Source organism: Stenella coeruleoalba, assembly GCF_951394435.1.
Source record: "Stenella coeruleoalba genome assembly, chromosome: 2".
Classification (NCBI taxonomy): Eukaryota; Metazoa; Chordata; class Mammalia; order Artiodactyla; family Delphinidae; genus Stenella; species Stenella coeruleoalba.
This window is the reverse complement of record NC_137147.1, coordinates 47,237,442-47,249,292: the sequence shown is the minus strand read 5'-3', so window position 1 is coordinate 47,249,292 and position 11,851 is coordinate 47,237,442. Positions and strand designations below refer to the sequence as shown.

At 38.2% G+C, this 11,851-nt stretch overlaps 1 protein-coding gene across 3 annotated transcripts in view; it reads left to right on the top strand.

The window, feature by feature from the left end:
- The first annotated feature begins 1,609 nt into the window (after nucleotides 1-1,609).
- Nucleotides 1,610-11,851, top strand: part of STYX (serine/threonine/tyrosine interacting protein) — a 31,816-nt gene continuing 21,574 nt past the window's right edge. For all 3 annotated transcript variants that reach the window (XM_079915091.1, XM_079915089.1, XM_079915090.1), the window contains exons 1-3: nucleotides 1,610-1,927; nucleotides 7,291-7,323; nucleotides 8,922-8,975. In XM_079915091.1, coding sequence (XP_079771217.1) covers nucleotides 1,871-1,927; nucleotides 7,291-7,323; nucleotides 8,922-8,975 — 144 coding nt within the window. In that variant the 5' untranslated portion in view covers nucleotides 1,610-1,870. The remainder of the gene's footprint in view (nucleotides 1,928-7,290; nucleotides 7,324-8,921; nucleotides 8,976-11,851) is intronic.

Sequence of the window (11,851 nt, the reverse complement as noted above, 5' to 3'; positions counted from 1 at the left end):
TATGACTTGGTTTTCTTGATTTATGTGAAATGATAGTTCCCTTTTGAGGAGGTTTGTACACTCTTCTCAGAAAGATTCACACATACATACACGCAATTTTGCATATATTAAAACTTAGGAGATTTATTATTTCCCAAGCTCACCCATGGACACTAGGTATCTATGGATACCAGGCTAAGGATCTGATGTAGGGGATGTTGATGTCAGAAATGTTCAGAACAAAAGTTCCGTTACCTATACACGATCTTTCTCATGTGGTAATTAAAGCTTTAACAAATTACAATCGGAAATCATCATTGGGCATCAATTAAGATTATGTTATTATTAAAGGTGCTGTTAAACAAAAGAAACTTCAGTTTCATAAACACTGAAGAATGAATGATATATGACTCAGGTAATAATACAATCATTCTTCAAAAACTTGCTAGCAGAGTAATGTGTGCCTTTTTGTAACTAAAAGGGAGAGACCTGTTTACATAGAGGTAGAGAAAATGGAGCCCTCAAACTAGCCATCTAATATTCAAATTATTGAACAGTTCTATATATGTTTAGTAGTGTATTTCATAAACATGACTATAAAAAGTAATAGTATGTCAGGTCTAGGTCAGATATCCATGTGGTCCTTTTTACTTGTAATCTGCAATTCAGTTAATGAAAGACTGTCTCACTTTTTTACTTTGGTGGTGGTGGTAGTGTTTTTTTTAAAGAATCAGGTTGGTGTGCAAATCTTGAAAGTTTATGTGTGGGTTCTTCCACTTCTAAGCTTGATTTTCCTCATCTGTTTAAAAACAAAAAAGATAACATCTCCCTAAACCCAGAGAAAGTATTATATACCTGAACTTTATTAACAATATAGTATTAACTGACGCAAACTCCTTTTAAAGATATTGAAAGCCATATAGTTTAATAACACGTTGAAGTGTTAATAAGCTTAGAATTAAAGGAAGAGACCTTCAGTATTATGTACAAATTAGTGGGCTATCAATTGTTTCTATTAGGATTTTTTCTGTTTGCCATTTTTTCTTGATATTTTCTAGTTGTTATATTCCCAAGTATTCTTAAAAGTACACCGTTTCGATTTGCTTAAAAGTGATGGTGTTTCATTCTGTGGGATAACGTAATTTTCAGGTGAACTCTTCATTACTCTGGGTTATAACCTCACCAGATTGCGCAGGATTCTGAGAGGGGAGAAAACTATAGTTTCCTTTCGTATGCCAGTTTATGGTGGCTAGGATGTCTTCCCCGTTCTTACACCAAAGAAGGGATTTGCGTCCAATCCGGAAAGGGCAGAGCCGAGTCGTATTATCCCGCTCCTTTTCCCAGGACCGTCCTTCGTGCTTTCCCTCCTACCGCAGTCTCACCTCCTCCACACCCGGTGAGCTCCCGCCGCTGCGCCTCCAGGGCCCCGCCCCCCCGCGTCTGCGCTCTCGCGAAGGGGTGGGGCGGCGGCGCTCTGACACCTGGCGGCCGCGGGGGGCGGGCCGAAGGCGAGCGTGGGCTGGGATTGGCTGGGGCGGCGCGGGGAGGGCGGGGTGGAAAGAGGGGAGATGGTTGTAGGGCTCGTGTTGGTGCGGGAGCCTGGGCGGCCTTAGGGGCGCGGAGACTCGGCGGGGGAGGGAGGCGGCAGCAGCATGGCGGCCGGGCACGAGCCGCCCAGCCCTCCTTTTCCCGGCTGTCGTCGCCGCCACCGCCGCCGCCGGAGTCGCTGGGACCCTTTAGTCTGCGTGTGTTAGTTGTAAGCCCGCTGCCTCCCCGTCAGTCCTCCGGTCTACCCTCCCTCCCTTTCACCGCCACTGCCAGCCCGAGTGTCGGGCCGGCGGGCAACTCCCACTCCCACCCCACCCCACCCACAAGCCCGCGGGCCGGGACCATGGAGGACGTGAAGCTGGAGTTCCCCTCGCTCCCACAGTGCAAAGAAGACGCCGAGGTGAGTCTGTCAGTGACTGCCACGCAAAGGCCTCCCCCTGTGGCTCCTCAGCCGAGGGGCGACCCCAGGCCCCAACCGTCGAAGCCTCCGGCTCCCCGGAGTCCTGTTGCCTCTTGAGGGCGTCCCAGGACCCAGGGGCGGAGCCTCGCACTCCGGGGCTGTCAGCCCAGACCCCGGTCACTGAGTTCCTCTTCTCCTCCTGAGTCTCCGGCGCCGGAGCCGGGTCTGGTCAACGGAATTCAATGAGATGAGCAAAAACAGCCCTTTACCCCAGGTTTGGCGTCGAGGCCTTACTTGGAGTAAGGTTCCCCTTTTATTGACAAAACAATGCGAGGGTAATGTTTTTAATCTTTTGAGGGGTAATCTTTGGTGTCGTCGATTCACTTGTGGGACACACGGCCCCACGTGTGGAATAGACGTGGGCCCTGAACTTGCTAAGTGTGCCTTCAAAAAGTTTCCCCGAAGTAGTTGGTTTGTTTTGGTTTGTTTTGGTTTTTGGTGTTTTTGAGGCAAGCCGTGACCAGCAGAGTAAATGTCACAAAGCTAGCTCGTTCGAATCTGAAAACTTCAATCCAAAACCTTGCCCTTTGGAGAGAAGTTAATATGGGGAATAAAATTCTTTATAACTTGTTCTCCTGATTTCTAATTTGGGGTTCTTTTTACCCCACCTTACTTCTTCCTTCCCTAACGTTTGTACTGAGTTTTTTCCCATCTATTCCTAGTTTGGAATACTTTATGGTATTGCAGAATACTAAATTAGAATTTTTTGAAGACTCAATTAGAACAATGATATTCAGATATGCTTTAGTAGGATCGAGAAAGAAAGAAATCTAAAATCTCTATTTTTAAGAGATCATTCAGTTTATACCAAATATTCATTCTATTGAATGTCTTCATTTGTGGTTCACGTTTTTTATTGGGGGCGGATCTTTTGCTTGTGATAATAATCCTTGAGAATTTCATGTTTTAAGAGTAGACTCTTAAGTAGGAAAAAAAAGTAGAATTTAGGTTAGGTTAAAAATGAATTTACACTTTTTTCTTTGTTTCATATGGAATAATGTGAATGAGGAGTATGCTTTTATATCCTCAAAATGATTCAGAAATTTCATCACTGGAAGCAACCTTAGAAATAATGTAGAGCATTCCTACTTTTAAAGTGAAGAAATTGTAGCTTACTAAGAATAAATGATATGCCTAGCACAAGACACAAGTGAGGACCTTGGTCTCCTCATTCTTAATTCATTGTCCTTTTTACTACACCTCAATTCTTCCCTGTTCTAATCTTAATAGTTCTAGTTTAAAATGTTTACAGACTTTGTATTTAATCTTTTATTGTGTAAATAATATATCTTTGCAAAGATTATAAAATCTTACGAGGAATATAGCTTCTTTTCTGTGTCGGACAGAAGTAATGCTTAAACCTAGTACATAATGATATTATCTGCTGAAAGCCAGTTCATTCCTTATTTCATAGCACTGGATGTTTGTTATCTCTCGGTTACAAGTGACAAAAACCGGAGGAGCTTAAGCAAAAAAGAAAAGAAGTAACTAAATCCAGAAAGTTTGGAGTGCAGCTGGTCTCAGGGACTTGACTAGATAGTATTATAATGCATCAGAGCTGCCTCTGCCTTTCATTAGTGCTTGTATCTACTTTCTGTCAGTGTCTGTTCTTTTTCTTGGGCTTCTGCACAGGTATGGAGTTTGGCCATCAGTTGCTCGAGGGTCATATGCTTACAGCATACACACTGAGGAACAAAAGTGCCTTTCTTTAAGCTTCAGTGTTTAAAATCTAGAAGATTGGCCCAATTTAGGTCATATGCCCATCCTTTGGATCAGTCAAGAGAGCCAGGAAGGGGTGAATACAGTGAGGGGTCCAGTCTAGGTCAGATACTCACTCTGGGCTAGGGGAGTGAAGCTTATCATTAGTAGCCCTCCCACCAAAACCATAGGAGCATTTCATAAAAGATGGAGGATGCTTTCTGGACAGACAAAACTGTAAATAACCATTAAATAGGGCATATAGTTACTCATGAAAAACTGACTAATAAAACAATGTAATTTTCTAATTTCCAGTGAGATACATAAAATGGCAAACAGTTTTTCATGGTTATGGTGACCAGCCAGCATAGTTCCTCCACGTAGAAAGCACTACCAATCACAATCCAAATCTCGCTTAAATAAAAAAAAATTCAAGTACAGAGATTTCAGTGAAGGCTCTTAATGATTGTTGTGATCAGGCTATGGTAGCTTGATGATCCTGTCACTGCTATAAAAATATTACTTCCAAGTTTCGTGAAATACTGGTTAGAGCACTCTTTACAGGATAGTTGTTAGCAGAAATTTAGCTGTGTTTAGATGAGTTTCCAAAAAGATCATCATTCCTTTAAAACTGCTGTGATTTCCCATTGTTTTCTTTTTTAAACATCTTTATTGGAGTATAATTGCTTTACAATGGTGTGTTAGTTTCTGCTTTATAACAAAGTGAATCAGCTATACATATACATATATCCGCATATCTCCTCCCTCTTGCATCTCCCTCCCACCCTCCCTATCCCACTCCTCTAGGTGGTCACAAAGTACCGAGCTGATCTCCCTGTGCTGTGCATCTGCTTCCCACTAGCTAGCTATTTTGTAATTAATATCTGCCATCTTTGTGGCTGTGATTCAGTTGTATCGCTTTTCATGGTTATTCATTTCCTCTTTTTTTTTTAAATGAATTTTATATTGCGAGTTCATTGGAACCTATCTGTTTGAATTATTTCTGATCTAGGTTTAAGGTGTGTTCCTTCAGAGAGAAAATGCATTTGCTTCTCCCAGGAACCCATGGACACTTTTTACCCAGGGCCACTTGACATTAAATTTTCATTTGGCCTCACAAAGATAATTGCATTCTAATGCCAAACCTTAGTGAAGACCAGATTGGTTAGGAAGACCCCACCCCGCTACTACCACCACCACCACCTACTCAGAACCAAAGCTAGGAAAGGCAAGAGTACTCATTTTTATGGGGATGAAGTGAGGCCCCACTCCCACCACTTTATCTTTCACTTAGAGTGTTGCCCTTTGGGGGTCCCAGCTTTTTGGTCATGATCTGACTTTGAGCAGGTCCTAGGCTTTGTCTCATGTGCCGTGCCATTTAAAATTACGTCCATCATGAGGATGTGGAACAACTAGAACTCCCATACATTCCTGGTGGGAGTGTAAATTGCTCTTCTAAAACTTTTGACAGTGTCTAGTAAAGCCAAATATAGGCCTACTCTGTGATTTAGTCATTCCATTGCCACTTATATATCCAAGAGCAATAAATGCATATGTCCACCAAAGAGCATATAAAAGAGTTTTCATTGCACCTTTATTCATAATTGCCAAAACCTGGAAGCTACTTAAATCTCCACCAACAGGAGAATGAGTAAATTGTGGAATATTTATACAATAGTATACTGCACAGCAGTGAAAAGGAACAAACTACTGACATACACAACAACATGGATGAATCTCACAGACATTAAGTTGAGTGAGATAAACCAGACATAAAATAGTACTGCTGTATGATTCCATTTACATGAAGTTCCAGAACAGACAAAACTAAAATCTATAGTGATGGAAGTCAGTGGTCACCTCTGAAAACAGGAGATATTGACTGAGAAGAAGAATGAGGGAACTTTCTGGGATGATGGAAATCTTCATCTGAGTGGTGATCATATGGGTATGTATGTTTGTAAAAATTGATTGAGCTCTACATTCAGATTTGGGCATTTTAGCACCTCATTATAAGTTCTTTTATACCTACATTTTAAAAGAACAGAAAGAAATATAAGGCCATGAAAAGACTAGCAGATCTTCTCAGTATGCTGTGTTTCAGTGCTTACTACCCTTGCTGGTTTTGTGCTTTCTTGTGTTTATGAGTGTGTGTCTCTCTGGGGATTTCCCTCACTTCTTAGTTCAGCTATGCATTTAAAGATACCTTTAAAAATATATTTTAACAGGGCTTCCCTGGTGGCGCAGTGGTTGAGAGTCTGCCTGCCGATGCAGGGGACACGGGTTCGTGCCCTGGTCCGGGAGGATCCCACATGCCGCGGAGCGGCTGGGCCCGTGAGCCATGGCCGCTGAGCCTGTGCGTCCGGAGCCTGTGCTCCACAGCGGGAGAGGCCGCAACAGTGAGAGGCCCGTGTACCACACACACACAAAAATATAATATATATGTATATTATATATTTTTTAACAGTCATTTCATAGATGGTTTCTCAGGCTTTATAGTCTGCTTCTACTACATTGCCGAGACCATTTTTCAAGATTAAAAATGAAAAATGTATTTTGTTTCTCTATTTTAAAAAAAATGCTGTCTTTGTAGGAGTACTATTCTCTCTTTCCATTACAGAGATACATTTCTACCTTAGATGTTAAAGATACTTTTCTGACTTGGGGAATCTGGATGGAGGGTAAAGGGAATTCCTTGTACTATTTTTTCAACTTTTCTGTAATTCTAAAATTATTTCAAAATAGAAAGTTTTTTTTTAAAACTTTTTGCAGTTTTAACTTTAGAAACCTAATTACTGTTTATAATTCTGAGTTTTAAGCAACCAAGCTAGAAACTTTTGGAATGTAGTCCATTTACAAATGAGGACTATCTGTACTATATTTGATTCTTCATTTCAATTCACTGTATTGCTTTTTTCTTTTTCTTTTAAAATATTTTCTGTCTTTTGCCATTTTGCATTATTTTCCAACTTCTTTATCTTGGTCTGCATTCCAAGAATGAACTCTGTACTTTGGTGAAGTGTATCTGTAAAGGAACTTGAACTAGACAGAATCTTAAGCCCAAGTGAGATATGGGAAAGGCTGTTTGATGAGCATCTGGCAGTTTAGATCAGGAATGGCAAATAAATACTTATCACATTCTGTTCTTCTTTCATCATTGCAGATATTGCTCAATGACCACAGCACTCTTTCCTTCCTTGAGTCTTTCTCCACACAGGGTTTTAGCTATCTACTGCCAGTTGATTAGAGTTGGCACGAATGACAAAAAGTATATTTGACATCTCTGATTTAGAGGATCATTTTTGAGAGAAACTTCTGGAATACTTATCCTTATAATTATTGAACTATTCCATCCATTATAAAGTAACATAATCATAATTTTGGAAGCCCAGTTATTTAAAGAATTACCTTAATCGTTGTTTCTTGTCACTTAAATTTTTAGGTGCTTGTGAAGCCAATTGAATCAGCTGTTTTTATAGAACATTCTATAAGTATAATGTATTTTTAAAAAATCCATACACTTGTATATCACATCTTTAACCTTTAATTGGGTGACTTTTTCATAATGTTATTTACTTTTCTTTTGTTTTCCTTCCATTTTTAAGGAGTGGACCTACCCTATGAGACGAGAGATGCAGGTATGACAACCTTCTCATTTATTCCAGCCAGCCCGTGTTACTGTTACTATCATTGTTAAATAATTTAACCTAATTTCACAAAGGATTTGAGTCCTGTTGACTCATGATCTGTAGGTTCATCACTGAGTATTTTAAATATTAACATATTTAAAGTTGATCGTGCCTCTTAAAAAGATGGGAGATGAAATTTCTTTCTTAGATTAGAACCATGGACATAGTAATATATGTTTGTACTTAATGAGTCACTTTGTCTTTCTTCATCTGAAAAATTGGGTACAATATTTGTATTATTTCTGAAAGCAGTTTACTTTCTGTGTTTGTCTAGCTTAAATAAACTCAGGAGAGTTGACTGTAAAGCACATCACCCTTTTGACTAATTGCTCATCTTCGTGTCTGATTCCCAGTCAACTTTCATAGTGAAGTTCTCCAGAAGATTGAGTTGAATACTCACAGTATGGAATGAATGAATTAGTGATAGCTAACCCACATAGCAGTACTTTTTTTGTTTTGCATTTCAACTTTGCTACTCCCAAGATCAAGCAATGTCTCCCCTTCTCAGGAATCCCTTGACTTCTAAAAATCTGTTTCCTTTCTCTTTTTGTGAAAATTCACTTTTTAAAAATATGTGATTACCCATGGGGCATTTTACTTGGTGCTATGGGGAATGCAAATATGAGTAAAATTTAGTTTCTGTCCACAAGAAGCTATTAGAAGAAATCACACCTATACACAAATAATTCTGATGTCCCATAGAACTGAACCACAAAATTATATTAGTATATAGAGTATGATATATACTCTATATACTAAAAACTTTCTATATTGAATTCACATAGAATTCACACTGAAAGCTTTCTATATTGAATTCACATAGAATAAATTTTAATTCACCATTCAGAAGTTACTTATTTAAATTGCTGAAACTGTCAATAGTCTTTCTTTTTAAGCTTTGCAAAAATACTTTACATAGGTAAAAGTTGTAATTGTTTTATCTTGTACTACTTTTGATTTGACTGAATAAGGTTTTGTGTAATTCCAAAGGGATGATTTTCTTTATACCTATTTTATTTCTAAACTATAATAGAGAATAGAAATAAAATTATGGGTGTTTTAGTAATCTAAAAGACAACAATACAATATAGTAATTCTACTCAAACTGCTTATAAAAAGCACAATGGAGGGCTTCCCTGGTGGCGCAGTGGTTGAGAGTCCGCCTGCTGATGCAGGGGACAGGGGTTCGTGCCCCGGTCCAGGAAGATCCCACATGCCGTGGAGTGGCTGGGCCCGTGAGCCATGGCCGCTGAGGCTGCGCGTCCGGAGCCTGTGCTCCGCAACAAAAAAAGCTCTATGGAAGTTCAAATATCTGACTTTTCAGAACTACATTTCAACTTTAAATATGTCATTTGATTATGTAAAGCACATCTGCATTTCTCTTCCCAGTCATTTGCTCAGTGTGGCTAGAAAATACTCCCTAAATAACAAGCTTTTTAGCAAATTATTATAACAGCTATGAAAACACTCAGCTAATCCACTTATATGGTACATATTTTGTATAGATTTAAATTGCTGATGGTAAATAGCTCAATTTTTTTTCCTAGGAAATTTTGCCTGGATTGTTTTTAGGCCCATATTCTTCTGCCATGAAAAGCAAGGTAAGAACTTTAGATTAGATTCATCAAGAGACCTTATTAACCAACTATTTGGAGTAAAATTTTTTGGTAGAAAGAGTATTATTTGAGGAAGGGTGCACCGATATTGCATATTAACAGTAGTTGTCACTCTGGAGCACCTAGTTCTTTCCAAATTTTACTGGACCAGTGATTCTCATGTTTAACCACAAATCACAAATGAGTTTTTGTATTTTTTTTCCTCGTGAAATCCATGTATTTAAAAGACTTACTGAAAACTGACCTTTAATAATTTATTTACCCTCTAAGATACTAGACATCTGTAATTGCTAATCATAGTTTCTGAAAAATATGAGATACAATTAAATCCTAAAATAAGGTTATTTAACATTTTAGTTAAAGGGTAAGAGAGTGTGCATGCACAAGTGTATACGAATGCACTCATACACACCCACACATTTTAATTGAAGTGACTCAAATCTTCTGTTCTTCCAGACTTTAGAGGTCTGGATGTTCCAGGTTGTAAAGTATTGTACTATATATCTAGATGTCCTATATAGTTAACCTGAAATGTATTTCTTCAGTTACACAGTTAAAAGGGTAGATCTCATTCAAATATATGTAACAGTGTTATTGTCACTTCTAGAGGATTCAGCCCTATGAATTATGGCAGTGCTAATTCTCTTTGAATTATAATGTGAAACATTGTGTCACAAATGTTTTCCCTAATAACCTGCCTATTTAGAAGTCAGTGTTCTTGTATATGATACTTACCTGCAGTAGGTTTTATAAAAACTGTAGAATTTAAAGCTTTTATGAAATAATTTGATGTATTTACGAATTTTAGGTGATTGGGAGTTTTTTAAAGTTAATGTCATTTCTTTTGGTACTGGAAGGCTTTTTGACTGTTGAGGACTATCTAAGAGTAACCCTAGTCATTTTGATGGCTTACAGCTAAGTTGGAAAGATGGGACGTTGATTAAAAAAAATCTATGTAAGTAAATACTAAGGAAAGAATATGGTAGATAACTATAGAATTAACTGTGACTTACTTTGTAAAAACAAAGTTATGCCCAAATAATGTAATATTCACAAATACTGGCCTTCAGGATGATTTTAGACTATTTGCTTTTTGTATTCTCACTGCACTTTATAAATATACCTGTTATACTCTTTCTCACATTAATTTATAAGTGTTTGTTTACAGATCTATCGTCTCAAAATCTCTCCCCCCTAATTTCACCATAAGTCGCATTGGACTGAAGAAAAGCTTCTATGGCAAAATTTGATTATTTCCCACCATGAGTCATTATAGTACAGCCCATATTTCTTTTCATTTCATCATCCAAAAAAGTAACAAAAGAATAACGGAGATAAAGAAACCTTAGGGAATAAACTCCTGTTCTAATAAACTCACTTAGTTTAGCCTATCTTTTATTACATTCAAATACAGTTTTAATAAAAGGGACATATTTAGGCTCCTTGTAAGTAGTGAACCATTTCTTTTTCTAAAATTTTTCTGTTGTTTCTAGGTATGAGATAAGGTCATAATTTGCTTTGTATAAATGAAATTCTGTTGAAAAGTAAAAACTATTTTGTGTGCTATTACTTTTGGGGTCTATCTTAAGTTTTGTTTTTCACTTAGTAATCTAATGTGCCTTCCAGGCTTGTTAAAACATGTTTTTATCCCTAATTTTATATATGTCTTCTTGTAGTTTCCCACATTAATAGAATAGATATGAAAACTTCACATATCATAGATCAATCATAAACAAAGGAATGAATATTGAATTTACTTTGGAGTTTCCGTAAATGTGAATACAGAACATTGATTTTTTTTTTAAGATTTTTTTTTTAATGTGGGCCATTTTTTTTTAAGTTTTTATTGAATTTGTTACAGTACAGTTACTTCTTCTTTAATGTTTTTTGGCTTTTTGGCCACGAGGCATGTGGGATCTTAGCTCCCCGACCAGAGATTGAACCTGCACCCCCTGCATCGGAAGGTGAAGTCTTAACCATTGGACCACCAGGGAAGTCACCATTGATTCATTGTTAATCCTACCAAATGCTTACCTCCTTTCCCCTGTCTCAGGATATACTCAGAAAATACAAAGATAATTTAACTCTAATCTATGCCAGACATAGGAAACCTAGCTGCAAAAATTAACATTTAAAAACCACATTTTCGGGCTTCCCTGGTGGCGCAGTGGCTGAGAGTCCGCCTGCCGATACAGGGGACACGGGTTCGTGCCCCGGTCCGGGAAGATCCCACATGCCGCGGAGCGGCTAAGGCCCATGAACCATGGCTGCTGAGCCTGCATGTCCAGAGCCTATGCTCCGCAACGGGAGAGGCCACAACAGTGAGAGGCCCGCGTACAGGAAAAAAAAAAAAAAAAAAGTCACCTGTAAATTTCATTGAAACCTAGTCACTTGCAAATAAAAATTATTTGATAGTTCTTAGAGTTGTCATGTTAAATTGTTTTAAATGTAGAGCCCAAAGGCACCACAGAATATAATATACTTTGGAGTTGCCAGTTTTAACTTTAGAAGAATTTTTAAACCCTAAAAGGTTAATTAGATTTTGTGAATTTTATAACTTAATTCTGGCTTATAGTAGAAAAAGTGTACTGGGAGAGGCAGGGAGTAGTCTAGAGATCAGTGATGTTGAACAACTGTTTATGTCATAGTAGTCCTCTCTAAAAAATAAAAATTGTAGTCAATATATGTAACTGCCATTTACTGAAAACCCTTGCTGTGTGTCCCAGGCAGTATGCCAAACATATTTTCTTATATAATTCTCACAACCACTCAAGTGAATAGGTAGGGTTTTCCTTATTTTCGTGTGAGAAAATTGAGCCACAGTGCTCAGATCATTAGCAGAGCTAGGATCTAGAGCTTGG